Source organism: Medicago sativa, chromosome 4 (assembly GCF_051527215.1).
Source record: "Medicago sativa cultivar Bolivia chromosome 4, Bolivia_mono, whole genome shotgun sequence".
NCBI classification, from domain to species: domain Eukaryota; kingdom Viridiplantae; phylum Streptophyta; class Magnoliopsida; order Fabales; family Fabaceae; genus Medicago; species Medicago sativa.
Genome location: NC_140752.1, coordinates 37692033 through 37708771, shown reverse-complemented (window position 1 = coordinate 37708771; position 16739 = coordinate 37692033). Strand labels below are relative to the sequence as shown.

The 16739-nt window shown below is 32.7% G+C and overlaps 1 protein-coding gene across 1 annotated transcript; it reads right to left on the bottom strand.

Moving 5' to 3' along the window:
• Nucleotides 1-954: 954 nt before the first annotated feature.
• Nucleotides 955-13170, bottom strand: LOC146929193 (putative calcium-transporting ATPase 11, plasma membrane-type). The gene is made up of 7 exons (XM_085701234.1): nt 12950-13170; nt 6932-6986; nt 4882-6839; nt 4397-4555; nt 3581-3752; nt 2835-3133; nt 955-1429 (listed from the first exon to the last, which is right to left on the bottom strand). Exons 1-7 carry the CDS (start codon nt 13121-13123, stop codon nt 1121-1123), a joined length of 3126 nt encoding a protein of 1041 aa, XP_085557360.1. The 5' UTR covers nt 13124-13170; the 3' UTR covers nt 955-1120.
• Between the last annotated feature and the right edge of the window lie 3569 nt (nt 13171-16739).

Below are 16739 nucleotides of genomic sequence, written 5' to 3'. Positions count from 1 at the left end.
ATACTTGTGATGAAGAAAATATTATTGACCCAAATTGGTTGCCTTATTTCTTTACTTTTGGGACTATCCTTGTTGGGGGCATACACTAAATTATTCATTATTGAAGGTTGCTCTTTTGATCCCCTAATTACTCACTGAAAAAACTACATTCGGTAGTTATGTACCGAAGCGTTATGCAACACAAAATGTATGTCATAGTCTCCGAAACCCCGATACTCTAAAAATGGTGAAGAATCGTGTCCGACGCGCATCCGATACCGATACGTCCCGATACGCGTATCGAAGAAGTATCGGGTAATCAATATTTATTTTTTTGGAAAAAATTACCGATACGTGTCGGATACGGCTAACTTGTGCTCCGACACGACTAACTTATACTCCGACACCGATACTACGACACGGCTAACTATATTTTATCTAATTTGTGCGGAAAAAATATGTAATTGTCACTTGTTTTGATCATTTTCATTACTGTGAATGTTTGTTTATTATCATTTTTAGTTATGTTTATACATTGTGCACTTATACTATTAGTTTTAAATTTAATTTTTTAATAACGTATCGAGGCTGTATCGTATCGGGAATTTTGAAAAATTTCTCATGTCGCCGTATCGTGTCAGGTATCGGGGCTTCATAGGTCCTAGTTATTAACCGAATAGTTTGAGCAATTTTGGAGGGCCAAAAGAGAGAAATTCCTCGCTAGTCATTTACATTTTTCCATTACTATTTTTGGACCTAAAACTACTATATTTGTTCTTGTTTGAGCTCTGTTCATTTTTTAAGTTTGTTTCATTTCTTTGTTTGAGGTTTGTAATAAAAACTTAGGTTAATAAATTTACTTAATTTGTGAAATCAGTGTATTGGAAATTGAAAATTTTGACATTTTTAAAAAATAATCACTTAATTTAAAATGTTTAAAGAGTACCAAGATACTCTCGTTAACAAGACCCTACCTTAAAACACACCAGTTAAAAAGTTTCTAATTAATTGATTCGGCTCTTTGTATATGTTTGCTACCAAACTAATGTGTTGACTAAAAAAACAAGAGATTTTCTGAATTCTGAATGGAAACAAAAAGGGTAGCTAGAAGCTAGCTAGCATAGAGAACCATGTATCATATTCATGCCAACTCTGGTCCAGTTGGGAGCTGCTCATAACCATCATGATGTGTTGCGACGTAATTTTTGACAGGGACTGGAATGCACTTTAGGACAACAGCTACTACTAAACTTACAGCACCAATCATCACACTTGTTAACCATAAGTCTCTACTAAGTGGCACTGTTTGAGCAAAAGCACCAAGAAATTCAACTATAATGACTTGAAAGCATACTGTTGAGGCCATTACCATCAGAAAAATCCAGCTATTCAATAGGCCTTTTAAAACATTAATCTTTTCCATGTCACGGCTATTTACCTCGTTGAATACCTATTCATTTTCAAGATGGAATTGGAAAAACAGTGTTAAATGATAGAGATATATTAATTGATGTAACAATATGAATGAAATGAAGATTACATGTACAAAACTGTATTGAGAGATTTACAAATGGTAACACTATTAGAGGTTGTTAACTCTCTTATTTTGGAAATTTTACAAAAAATTTGCTCAAATGTTTGACTTAATAAAAAGAGGCCATGTTTAATGTGCACATGAAAATTAGTGATGCACAAGCACAAGTTTGTTTTTCACCTTTGGATCAACAAGTTTAGTACATCTCATTCGATCCAAATAGTTACCATAATACTTTACCACATTACAATAATGTTGAGAGGTCCGCAAATGGTAATATTAGACATTCATAACTCTTCTTTTTGAAATTTTTACGAAATATTTGCTCAAATGTTAGCCTTAATAAAAAGAGGCTTTGTCTAATACACACCCCTCACGTCTAGCACTCTTTTTGGATTTGATGCGTGGATAGGTAGGTGTCCATTGAATTTGATTTGCTCAAATGTTAGACTTAATAAAAAGAGGCTTTGTTTAATACACACCCCTCATGTCTAGCACTATTTTTATTTTATTTTTTTTTATAAAAAGAGACTTTGTCTAATACACACCCTTCACGTCTAACATTTGGTGCGTGGATAGGTAGATGTCCTTTGAATTCGACAAGCTCTGATATCATGTTGAAATTTGGGGCCTAACACATCCTTTAAATACCGATTCATAAGTTGATGAGTGTCTCATCTTTATAAACTCTTATCATGAGTCTTATTTATCCGATGTAGGACCTCAGTTTTTTCCAATACTTAGTAATGATAAAAACAAATTTATCCACAGGGGAAGACTAAGTGAACCAAGACTTTACCATAAAAAGAATCACAAATCTAACGGTTGACATTTACACTAGCTTGCTCAATTGATGGAAGTGGAGAAGAATTTCTCTCTATAATTAAGGACCCACTTGAGAATTAGAGATGACCAAAACAATTCAAGTAGCAAGCTAGAGAATTTATTTTAGCATGACAACAATTCAAGTTTAAGAAACTTTTAACACCCATTTACAGCTACACAATTTCAGATTTCAGATAAAGTAGAATATGAAAAAATCAAATAATTTTCTATTGAAGAATGAATATGTTTTGAGAAAAATATCCATGATCTATTACAATTGTTAAATTTTTCAGCACAGGTGGAATTGGAACAGTGTTTTTTTCATATTGTACATTAGTGATCTAAGTTTAGAAATCCATGAACCAAAAAGTCTAAACTAATTAGACTTCACCTTACCATGATTAATATTATTTTTTTAATATTCATAATTTTGCTGGACTTCAATATTCAACAATTGGATAAGAAAATGCAAAGCAGAAGTTAAGAAATGAAATACCTGGCAAAAGACAAAGGTGTTGAATATGACGGTATTAAGAATAGAGGTAGCATCAGGTCCATTAAGCTTAAGAATCTTTTCCCCACGAAATTTAAGAACCAAAAGAACAATTGTTTGATAAAGGCTCTGACCAATGATATTCCTCCACATCACCCCAGTGATGAACTTTGCATTTCTTCCAATAGGTGGTCTCTTCATTAACCCATCATGTGGTGGTTCTGTAGCCAATGCCAATGCACCTAATGTGTCCATAATCATGTTTACCCAAAGCATTTGAACAGCAGTAAGTGGAGCTGAGCCTGTGATTCATTGCCAATTGTGATTAAAATCATCTAATATGGTCTCTAAAAAAAAAAAAAAAAATCTAATATGAACAAACTACTTAGTTATGTAGTACCGACACTTCATATTAAAGTCAGGGTCGGCCCGAGGGTAAGGTCACTAAAGCCCTCGCTTTAGGCCTACTAACAAAAAGGCCATGTATACAGACCAAAAAGGCCTCAAATATCAAAACTTGCTTTAAGCCTCACTTACTTTTTAAGATTATTGGACCGACCCTGTTAAAGGCGTGTCGCACGTCTTGGTATCTAATACTGACACGACACCAGTGCATGTAGTTACATTCAAATATTTTATTTTATTAAATTATTACTGGTATTGAGTGTTATTGTCAATATAATGTCCAATGTCTGTGTATGTGTCCATGCAAGTTTTTGATGCTATAGGTGAATTATATTATGTAGTACCTGAGACACAAGCTGAAACAAAATTGAGCATGAGAGCTACAACATTAACAGTTAATTGGAATTGGACAAACTTTTGTATGTTAATGTAAACAGAACGGCCCCATCTTGTAACATTCACAATTGTGGTAAAGTTATCATCCATTACAATCACATCTGCATTCTCTTTTGCAACCTGGACAAGATAAAGGTTAACAATGCTCAACTAATAATGCTACGTAGAATATTAAAAAAATGGTACTTTGAATTGAAGGATCTCTTGTGTTCAACACGTGTCATTGACCATAACGACACGGCACTAACGTATATAACTATTTTCTTAAATTAACCCATTTAGATTGGTCTAGTGGTGTTGCCTTGAAACTTTTGAGGGTGGTCTTAAGTTCGACCCTCATGATGACAATTTTGATGGGTTAAGTTCATACAGATCTATACCTTAGCTTTGAATGAACCCCCTGCAAGCGGAATATATGGGATTGGACCCATCAGTTTGATGAATTAATTGTCCTGATTTTGATTTAAAAGAAAATATAACTATTTTCTTAAAATTATTATTATATCGATGTGTCAACTGTCAACGTTATGTATGTTTGGTATCCGTGTATGTGCTTCATTAGCTATAATTTTGGATACTATCTAAAATTAATAATTGTCTGCTGACCCGATTTTTTAACCAAAAAGCCCACTAGAATCAGATGCTAATTGCTAAATGTGTTGTAAAGTAAAGGGTGGGGGTGGTCCAATTATGTCAATATTCTTAAAAGGAACAACATAAAATAGTTAATCATCTAGGAGATATGGATTAAGCATGTGACAAACCTCTGTTCCAGCAATACCCATAGCAAATCCAATATCAGCTTCATGCAAAGCTGGTGCATCATTGGTTCCATCACCTGTTACTGCCACAACTTCATTAAAGTCATTCCTCAAATGTTTCACCAAGGTATGCTTATCAAGTGGCAAAGATCGAGCCATTACCTACAAACATTAACCAGCTACTATATAAACGTACCATAACCTTAGAAAATAAAATAAAAAGGCAAGGGCAACCCGGTGCACTTAAGCTTGCGCATACGTAGGGTCCGGGAAGAGGTCCCACCATTTGGTGTATTGTATTTGGTGTATTGTACGCAGCCTTACCCTGTTTTTTAGGCAAGAGGCTATTTCCAAGACTTGAACCCCTTACCTTTCAGTCACATGACAACAACTTTACCAGTTGTGCCAAGGTTACCCCTCAACCTTAGAAAATACAATGAACTTTAGAAATTAAATAGAGTATATGCAGAATGGAACAGAAACACAACCTGCAATTTAGGTATTATCTCTTCCATTTCTCGCTGAGTCTTGTTCCGAAAATCTGGTCCCTCTATCGCCAATCCATCGGTCAAGATACCACATTCTCTAGCTATAGCTTTAGCAGTGTGTATATTATCACCAGTCACCATTCTAACAGTAATTCCAGCATCCAAACAAGTCTTAACAGCTTCTTTAACTCCAGGCCTCACTGGATCCTTGATCCCAATAATAGCAATTAAAGTATATTTATCCTCTGGAATGCTGTTACCATCTTCGGAAGACACTTCAATATCCTTGAAGGCAATGCAAAGTGTTCTCAGTGCATCAGAAGCAAAACCATTAATTACTTCATTGATGCTATTTCTTTGTTGTTCATTCAAATCAACAACTTTACCTTCTGAGTTAACAACTTTGTCACACATTTTCACCACTATTTCTGATGCTCCTTTGCAAAATGCTCTAGTTTTGGTTTTGTTATCGGGAAGAGAAACAAGAACTGACATCTTTTTACGCGTTGAATTGAATGGTTCAACCTTAACTATCTTATACTTGTCATTGTAAAACTTAGTATCACCTCCTAAAATCAAACCAAAACCAAGCAATGCTGATTCTGTTGGAGTTCCCATCACCTTGTTCTTTCCATCTTCACCTTTCACAACCTCTGAGGCAGTATTCTGAAATATTGACTGCAAAAAGAGATCAAATATCTCTTCGGAAATTGAGTTCTTCAATAAATTACCATCATCACGATTTCCGCTTTTAATCGGCTTAGTTTGTTCACAAATCCATATTTTGTCAACAACCATTTGATTTGTCGTCAAAGTTCCAGTTTTATCAGTGCAAATACAACCAGCAGAACCCATTGTTTCACATGCAGATAAGTGTCTAACAAGTGCCTTATCATTCATTAATTTCTTCATCGCGAACGCAAGACTTAGTGTAACTGCTAAAGGCAAACCCTCAGGAACCGCAACGACTATTATAATAACAGCAGTAGCAAAGAAATTGAGAAGCATAGAAGCATCATTTAGATCCCATTTAGTAATGCTATTGTGAGATATTTTCACAACCAAAAACCTACCAGTAAGAACTAAAAATGTTACCAATGCAAAACCTAACCCTATTTTTCCAATTAGTGTAGCAACACCATTTAGTTTCACCTGAAGAGGTGTCTCATCATCTCCACCTTCATTCAAAGTTTCCATCAATCTTCCCCATTCCGTCTTCATACCAACCGAAGTCACGAGCATCTTAGCAGAACCGTCTTGAACTGTGGTTCCACATAGAAGAAATGGTTTCTGTTGATCAACGTTTACGGCTTCACTCTCACCGGATAGACTTGATTCATCGATCAATAAACTAAAACCTGATATATATAATCCATCTGCAGGAACTATGTCTCCGATTGCGAGATGAACTATATCTCCAACTACTAGATCATGAATTGAAACCTTTTGTCGTCTACTATCTCTTGTAACATGAATGCTTACATTTTTCTTCTCTTTATCCAAATCCTTAAATTGCAAAGATTGTTTATAGTCACTTATTGAAGTGACAAAAACCACTAAAATAATACATAGTATGATTCCAACTCCATCATACATACCTTTAGGAAAACCTTCGGTTAAGATTCCAACACCAATGGATACTACAGAACATAGAATAAGGATGATTAGTGTCAAATCTTGCATTGCATCCCAAACAAACATCCAAAAACTCCTTGAGGGTTTCTCCGTGTGGCGGTTATGACCATAGATATCTTGTCTATGTTTTACGTCACTTGAACTAACGCCGCCTTGAAACGATACGCGGACAGCTTTTGCCAATCCTTCAACTCCACCATGATGTTCTAAACATTTAGTGTCATGAGATCTAACAATGGATGCTAATTCATCAGGCACGATTCCGAAACCTGCTTCTTGAATCTCTTTAGAGAGCATGTAATCACCAGTTCCTCGGCTTCCAGCTGAATGAGAAAGAAGAAAAAGAAAAGTGTAACAGAAGAGAGCAGAATAAAACGAGTGAAAAGATGAATGAAAGCTATTGAATGTAGATTACCGTTTATAAAATTCAATGCTGCTTTTTGTACATAAAGAGCAACTCGTATCTTTTCCTGGTCAAGATAGTTAAAGCATATGCATAGTGTGTTAGGGAGACATTAATAAATGCTTATCATGCAACGTTTAGAAAGCTATATGAAAAATTATTTAGGTGACTTAGATCTCTAGGACTCCTTAGGGTCGTGCAAAATAGGCTTGAATCTCACTCTCAAAACTAGCTCATAAGATGAAAGAGCGAATACTTGCATACATCCAAGAGATCATAAATCTTGACAGCGTGGAACTCCCATACAAATTTATATATACCCACCCTCACGCGTAACGTTTGTCCCGAGTCAAATTGGACCAACCCTCGTTGTCAATCATGTATGCTTTTCGCGTTGTAGTAAGCATACATGATACATAAGTTGTATTTTCAAGTGATTAACCGTTATTATTGTGCCAGAGGTTTAACATTGTTCAAGTTTCTTTTTTCAATGTGGTACTGTACATGCAATATTGTTCAATTTGATCATAAATAACGTTTTTTTTTTTTTTTTGAGTTAGACACAAATAAAATTGATCATAATTTTCAAAAACAATACATTATTTATCTAACAATGAATATCGTTTTTTTTTTTACAGAATCTAACAATGATTATCTTGGTTATCATCAATTTCTTTCTTTTTGGTATAAAAAAAAATCAATTTCTTTCTCTTTATTTTTTGTTGGGTTAGCATCAAATTCTGAACGGCTTGGACCGAGATAATGGTTGTATAACCAATTTATTAAGTGAGTTGACCTGAAATTTTGTTTTGCTGAGTTATAATTAATGAAGAATAGTTATTTTTGCTACAAAGATTAATGACTGTAACATTAGTTCTTGCTTTATTTAACTGTCTTTGGACGTTAATTTGCAGGAGTTCTAACTCACGCTAATGTAGTTAACACTTAGGTTAAATGAGTTTTTTTTCTCTTAAAAAATTATCAAATTTTGTTTTTCATCGTCATAAAAAAGTGGTATGTGTCCGTCCCTAAAATTTTCTTTTTGTATGCTTTAGTCTTTTCTGCTTTCAAAAATTGTTTAATTATCCTTCAGTTTTTGAATAATTTTTTTTCAAACATGTTTAAAACATTATAAAAAGTTTATTTGCAAAAATTTAATTTTTTTTAACATGAGATGGATTGAATATAAAGTTTTTAAAATACAAAATTTTAAGATAAAGTACCAAAAATATCGACTTAGAAATTAAATTTTGAGCTCATTTTTTCAAACGAACTTTTTATTATTCTAAACATGTTTAAAAAAATAATTCAATATATATATATATATATATATATATATATATATATAAAGTTCCCTATTTAATAAATAACTTATATTTTAAAGTTAAGTATTTTTCTTTCAAGGTTTTAATATAGTGGTTTGATTGTGAGAACATTTTATGTGTAATCTCATATTTGAACTGGGTCGCCGCATTCATCTTTTTATATATGTGATTATTTGAGTATGTGTCAGTCACCATAAAAATAGCAATAAATAAATAAATAATCAACTAGTTCATACGCTAACTTATTAGCTATCTTTTATAAGTAATGGATTTTTTAATTTTTGAGAGTCATAAATTTCTTAAAAAATTATTGTATATTTTTGCTTACTAGTAATTTAACTCTCTTTAAGTTATAATGCCGAGATTGTTAAAGTGAATAATTTTCAAGGTTATATTAAAATCTTCCATTGTAAGTATATGTTTTTCAGATCGGATTTATCACTTCTTCAAATTTAATATGTCAACTAAAAATATATCTCATTTCTCCCACCTCCGTTATAATGATACCAATTTGATGAGCTTATTGTGCCACACTTTACGTAAACAATTCAAAACAAAATTTGGATCGAAAAAATGGCGTATGTATCTGAGACCTGAAAATAATCGTATCAATATGGATCATCTGTCATTGTAACATCTCATAAACTAATTAAGAAGCGAAACTTTTTTTTATCTTATTTCCCTTATGATTAATAGTATCCGTTATATTATGTTTTGACGGTAATATTGATATTGACTATCATGATAAAGGATAAATAGGGTAAGCTAGTATAACAAGGGCTTGAAGGTCTTTTATCCTCCTATCTTTCTATATATACCTAAAATAAGAAAAGAAATAAAACTTTCAAAAAAAATCCCCTCACTCTCCTTTCATCTACCTTGTGGATTTTCTCTTTCTCCCACACATCACTCACTTCTTTACAAACTCATCAAATAGAAACTATGTTTCACACATGCAATGGAGGACATGAAGAGAGCTATATAGTTTGGAATCAAATGAAGCTTTAAATGTTGATGGGCGAGGAAGAAGCAAGCAATTTGACAAGGATAAAATTAGGGTTTCAAGGAAGTTAGAGAAAAAAGAGGAAAATCATCATCCTTCATCCAACTCTACAACTGGCTAAGGTCGGTTCCTTAATTAAGTTATGGTCTTGGTATATGATATATTAGAGGAGTTGTTGTTGATTGCATGTGAATTAAGATAAATTAGTAGTTTAGAATATAGGTTCAGATACATGATTATTTGAGTTGTAAATACAAAAACCTTAAGACACTATTTGAGTTGTAAATACACAAACCTTAAGACACTAGATGATTCAAAAGTAGAATAGAAATTTAATAAACTTAAAATGGACTTGTTTTGGTTGTTATTGGAATCTATGTGCTTGGTTTTGCAGGTTTACATGAAAGAAGAGAAATTGTTGTAAAATTAGCATGAACATGTATGTAGTATGTAAGTCATAACCCTCACCATGTAACTCAAATTTAGATAGTTGTTGAATTTTTAGAATCTAGATCAGTTCGATTCAGTTTTAGTGCCAATTTCATAGGGTTTTGATTCATAATGAGGTCTGTAAATGTGTTCGAAGTTAGTAGTGGCGGAGGATAGTATGGGCCAAGGTGGGCCACGGCCCACCCCCAAAAAAAATTCAATTTTTTTCTTGAGGGAAATTTTGAAAATATCCTCACCTTGATTTGTCTTTTCCCAACTGGCCCACCCAACCTTTCACGTTCCTCTGTTAGATGACTAAACTTCTCATTCCCTCATTCTCTTGTTTGTTGTTATTGTTGGCAATTGAATTTTAAAACTGCAATCTTCTTTATTGAATTGGTTTAATTGAATAGGATTATATGATTGGAGGACCATATAAGATGTATTTTTCAACTTATGCATATGTCATGCCACTTTGTTAGGGTTTATTGAATTGTTTTTGTTTGCTGCGAAGACTTTTTTGTACTGCAGTTCAATTTAAGTTTAGTTTATGTTTTCAACTTATGAATACCGTAGTTTATGTTTAAATACGAAGGCTTTTCTCTATACTTGTTAGTTTCTTTCTTTTCTTCCTTTTATAAACTTTTAATAATGCTTAATTTCTTTAATTTAGATTGTTATTGACTTATGGAATTATTTGATTTTTTTAAGAATAGAAAAGTAAAGATGAAGAGTAAAAAAATTATCATTTTTAAGAGGAAAGTTTGTGGGAGCGAAAGAGATGAACAAGGAATAACTTATACATCTCAACCTATTAAAGTTCCAAGAATTGAAGAAATGATAACTACTACATGCCAAGGAACTAAGATCGTGTCTGGTTGTATCCAAGAGGAATAAAATTTACTTCTTGATTGAACAACTGTGCTTAGCGTTTATTACAACGTAAATTTTATGTTTATATATTAGAGTTAATTTTGCTGGCCCACCCCAGAAATATTTTCTGGCTTCGTCACTGAAAGTTAGGATTCTGATGCAGCAAAACTACAGAGTTTTCCCTGCGGGTTTTAGTGTGTTTGAGCCACACAAACTAATTTTTGAGGCATATGATGTACGGGGCGTCAAACCTTTTGTTTAAAGTTCTGAAGTTTTGGGAGTATTTAAGTGTTAGAATGTGTGTTTAAGTAAGGCTACCTCAATTCCTCAAAGTTAGGTTATGCCAAGTGGAAGAAATATGTTACAAGCACACTATATTAAGTGCTTAATGTTATACTATACGCGATTAGTAATGAAAATGGATTAATAAGAAGTTTTAGTTAGCAAAGAGAAGTAGAAATGAAAGTTGTAACCACAAGAGAATACGTTGGAATTAGCTAGCTTTGTTAGGCAAAGTAGGTTAGTGAAGTTACTTCATTAAGTGGTAGCAATGAGATAAGGAGTCACTTAAGTAATCCAAGTCATTAATAACATTAGAATTACTCAATAAGTCTATAATTATGATTTATTAATAAAATTATCCTATGCAATGACATTGTTATGAATATTAGTGGGTGTCCATCCTTGATCTTCCACATTCTTATTACTTAAGTTTTAGTGTAAAGATATACTTGTAAAGTAATGCAATATACTCTCTTATTCTCCCTTTATCTCTTTCTCTCTATTCTTCTATACAATGCAACTATTGCCAATACTTTTGATTAATTTCATAACAGATATTATGTTGTTTCCTTTTAATTCAATCAATAATAATGTATGTTATGATACTATGATATATGTGATTTATATCATATTATGAAATTGTGATATATGTGATTTATGTCATGATATAAGATGATATAAGACTATGTCCATATGTGCTTATATACATAAGCTCTAAAGTTGATAAATTGTGAGGTTAAATGATCTTGGTAGCTATAAGCTACTCCCTACATCCTAAATTGTAAGCAAAAAAATAAAAAATCAAATCACACTTATTAAGAAAACTAAAACATAAGAATTTGAAATATAGTTTTTTGTGTTTTTCTTTAGAATAAGTTTCATAGGAAGATGTAAAAACATTTTCATTGGCTATTGATTAAGAAGAAAATGGAAGAGAGAAAAAATTGAGTGTAATTTGCATTTAATTTCACGAGAATAAGCAAAAAAAAACCTTAGAAAAGATGGATTTAAAAAAAAACAAGATTAAATAGGATAAAAGTTTGTCTTTTTTATTACATTTTGGACAAAGAAAGTAAAAAAAAAATTTCTTACATTTTGTGACAGAGTATGTTAGAAGACAGTTACTCTGAGACTACTCACACTCATGTTTCTGTAGCAAGTAAAATGAACCAAAATAATAATGTGCGTTCTACTGCTACATTGTCAGACTTGAATGTATTATTAATGTTTGTTTACTTGTAAAATAATTGTCCTAGTTGATGAAATATGATGGTTAGGTCTCAAAGGTAGGCTCATGTATTAGTTTAAGGAACTAATCCACATTGTGTGTTCCAATTCTATATTATATATAAAGTCTCGAATTTTAGTCCAAGACACTATTTAAAAAAAGTTGTTCATAAAAAAATGTGATTACTTTTTCTTCTCCATAATTTATGTTGTTTTATTATTATTATTATTATTATTATTATTATTATTATTATTATTATTATTATTATTATTATTATGTGTAATTTCATATTCAAACTAGGTCACCACATTCATTTTTCTATTCATGTGTTTATTTGAGTATGTATTAGTCACAATGCAAAGAAAATAATAAATAAAAAATCAACTAATTTATTTGCTAACTTATTAGTTAGTTATCTTTTATAAGTAGTGGATCTCTTAATTTTTGGAAGTCATAATTTTCTTAAAAAAATTACTTTATATTTTTACTTTACTAGTAAAGTTTAACTCTCCTTAAGTTATAATGTTGAGATTGTTAAAGTGAATAATTTTTGTGGTTAGATTAAAATCTTCCATTTGTATATGTAACTTTTTCAGATCGGGTTTATCACTTCATCAAATTTAATATGTCCTAAAAATATATCTCATTTCTCCGAACTCCCCCATAACGATACCAATTTGGCGAGCTTATTCTATCACACTTATCACAAACAATTTAAAACAACAATTGGATGGAAAAATTGAACTCTGAATCGAATTAAAACTATTCAAATTTTGATCTCAAACAGAAACGGGTTTGAAGTGTGGAATATGTAATAAATTAGATCAAAAAATTGAAGCTTGATCATCAATAAACAAAACAATAATAAATAATGGAAGAAGAAACGAAACCTGAAGCTTCTTGCGTTTCTGTTCTGCGTCGGCACGTTGGGCGAGATTTGCAACCCATCGAAACCGGCGTCGAGGGTTCTTGACAACGGAGACGGCGGCTCTCCATCGACGTTGAGCGTCTTCTGATGGGCGCTTGGGTTCAACATGAAAGTTCTCTCTCAGGTACTTCTCCATTGTTGTGTTGTATGCACTCTCACTAAGTTTTACAATCACTCTCTTCTTTCTCTCATTATTGTTATATTTTTATTTTTATTAATTAAACGAAAAACAAGTAAGGTGTGAAGAAACTTTCAAGCATCACCGATAATGGCGGGAGAGAAAGACTCTTCCTTATAACATTCTTGTATTGTACAATTCATGTTGACCCTTTTTTTTAGGCAGACATATAAAAAAATCACATAAAAATTCTTTTGACTTTAATATAAAAATGTTCTTTATATTTTGTAATTAATTTTATCAAAGCCAAAAATATAATAAAAATTCTACCTATCTATGTATTTTTTAGAGGTAATATCTATCTATACTATTGTCTACACTTAAAAATAATTATCATATTGGGTGAAATGACAGCTACACGATTTAGAGATAGACGAGTTCCCCTCAGGTTTTAACCAATAAAATTCAATTGATTCTTTCTCGAGTCTACTGAAGGGTGTGTGGGTCTTTAAGTCATCAAACTTTGTCAAATATCAATATAATTGAACAATCAGACACTTAACCCATGATCATTGTTTAAAGTGAAATTAATCGAAGCGATGAGCAAGGATGAAATTTGGGGACCGCGATTGACTGCAGTCGCGAAAACACGCAGTCACTGCAGTCGGCAGAAATCAAACCGTTCAGTTCATCAAAGGGTTGTCATTAACTATCATCCTCTCTAACAACACACACATAATAAAAATCCCTTCTCTTCTCCCTCCATCCCTTCGATTTCTCCAACAACTGCAGCAGATGGAGCCGCTGCAACCCAAAATGGACTGAGCAGTCAAAATTCTATTGGAACTTTTTCTTGCTCCACTACCCAAGCTTATTACTTCCTGCTCTCATGAAACAGTAATAGCCCAAACGACACCAACACTGATTTTGTGAGTTATTGGACTGAATCAAACACAAAAGAAGAACTCATAACCCACCATCAATTATAAAATTAAACATTTAATATGTTTTCATACAATCCCTAATCATGAACACAACCAAAAAATGAAATCAGTTTTGAAATGAGGAAGTTACAGATGACGATTTGAACATAAAAAAAGCTGCAATCGAGTAACAAAAGTAAGATGTGGGTTGATGAACACAAATCCAGGGTTAGCGGCGAGATTTGAGAACGAATACCGCAGTTGGCAGTTGTGGAAGAAGATGAATCAGAGATGAGCCTCGCCGATAGGTGAGGACGGAGTTCCGTCGACAAATACGTTGGGCACAAAGGGAGGAAAGATGGATCATCAGCTTGCTGGATTGGAGAGGTGGAGCCGTGGAGGAGAAAGGTAGAAAATTGACAGATTGGATTTGTTGTGTTGTGGTTTTTGAGTGAGAGTGAATCTCAAGCATTGCTTTGATCCAATGGCTGCAGTTAATTTGACTGTATGACTGTATTATTATATTGACTGCAGTCAATCACATTCCGAAATTTGGAGTGAGGCTTCACACATTGAACTTTGGAAACATATCACACATCGAAGTGGAAACCTGACAGCCGAACGTGGGGTGCCACACACACCCATCAACATGGGAAAACTTAAACATTACATGCGCAAATAGCCAAGCAAGGCTAAACACATTAAACCATGTCGTTTGGCCAGTAAGAATAGTTTTGCATATAATTACTCATCTTATACAATGCATTATGCACATAATCAATTAAACTCAATCTATTTGCGCTATTTTTCCCATTTATCTTTATGCTTTTATCTTTGTTTTACATGCATTTCTTAACTCAATAGCTAAAACCTTAAAAACATTGTATTAACACTATACTAGAGTAGTTAAGGAAGCCATAGCTGAGGCACACAATTCCTTCCTCAACTCAATTAGTTGAAGAAAGATAATAATAAGGAATATTATCTAATAAATCAAATAAATATCTAGTTCCACAATAAATTTGGCATGCCCATCATGACAACATGACTTTCACCATTGAAAAATTCAGTTCTCTAGGTCAATACTGTGTTTGGTGTATGCACATGAGGTCTAAAAAAATTCTATCAATATGGATCATCTATCGTTGTAACATCTCATAAATTAATTAATATGTGAAACTTGTTTATCTTATTTTCCTTAGGATTATCTATATCAGTTATAATATATTTTGAGGGTATAATTGGTATTGGATATCATGATAAAGGATAAATAGGGAATAAGCATGTATAATAAGGGTTTAAAATTCTTTTATCCTACTATCTATTTATATATACCTAAACGAAGAAAAGAAATACGACTTTCAACATATTTCTCTCACTCTCCTTTCATTTACATCGTGGGTTCTCTCTTTCTCCCACTCTCATCACTCACTTGTTTACAAACTCATCAAATAGAAACAATGTTTCACACATGCAATGGAGGATATGAAGAGGGCTATTCATTCTGGAATCAAATGAAGCTTTAAATGCCGATGGGTGAGGAAGAAGCAAGGAATTTATGCAAGGATAAAATTAAGGTTTCAAGGAAGTTAGAGGAAAAGGGGCAAATCATCATCCTTTATCAAACTCTACAATTGGCTATGGTCGATTCCTTAATTAATTTATGATCTTGATATAGGATATATTAGAGGATCTGTTTTTGATAGAATGTGAATTATAAGAAATTATTAGTGAAGAATATAGGTTAATATACATGATTATTTAAGTAGTAAAACTAGTATATTTAATTTTAAAGATGTTATAATTGATGAAGGGGAACACAAACCCTAAGACACTAGATGATTAAAAATTAGAATAGCAATTTAATAAACATAAAATGATTTTTTTTTGGTTGTTACTAAATTACACACACACACACACATATATGGGGATGTTTCAAATGAGAGGAGTTTTAAAATGAGAGGTGAGAGGGTTAAATGTCAACCATTAGATTAAAATCAAAGGATAAAATTAAAACTTTTATTGTAGTGACTCATGTGCCTTAGTTTTGCTCAAATTTTCCATCCTCATTCTCGGCACTCCTTTTCCAGATTTCAGTTTTCTTCTTCTCTCTTCTTCACTTCACTGTATTCCAATTTTTCCACTTGGTTCATCCTTAATACAAATCTTTTGTATTTCTAGTTCTCTTTCTTATTATAACCATAAATTACCATTAAAAAAATCCAATTTAAAAAGTAAAATGAAAAAATTCAAGAACATAAAAACTCAGTCAGATCTAAAATCAAGCAAAGCCATGAAATCACTTTTTCCAAAAATGACGAACGCCGATGAACAGGAACGTCGAAGACATACACCGGCGAATAGGGTCACCACCAAAGAACTCCGGCGAACAGAAACATCGACGACGAACACTTCAGACGTCGTCAGATCTACCAACAAGATTCAAATCGTTATGATTCCCTTTCTCATGTTTTTTCGATCATCCGAGAAAAATTGTTAATTGATAAACAATATTAGTTTCTTTGTTTCGTGGGTGTGAGAAGTTTTGACAAATTGGATTGGAAATGGGTACAGAGGATGAACATGACTCGTGTCTCAGTAATGAAATTAGGGGAAAAAGAATCAAACATGAGATAAGAGTGACTACAGTAAGAGTTTTAATCTTGGCCCTTGATTTTGATCTAATGGCTGATAAAAGACCCTCTCATCCT

What these genes read in the sequence shown, in the direction of transcription:
- LOC146929193 (XM_085701234.1), bottom strand. Translation starts at nt 13,123, where the DNA reads ATGGAGAAGTACCTGAGAGAGAACTTTCATGTTGAACCCAAGCGCCCA. An exon ending in AGCATTGAATTTTATAAACG is followed by an intron (nt 6,840 to 6,931) that starts GTAATCTACATT and finishes TTTCTCATTCAG; the next exon opens with CTGGAAGCCGAGGAACTGGT. An exon ending in ACACCTTTGTCTTTTGCCAG is followed by an intron (nt 1,430 to 2,834) that starts GTATTTCATTTC and finishes GAAAATGAATAG; the next exon opens with GTATTCAACGAGGTAAATAG.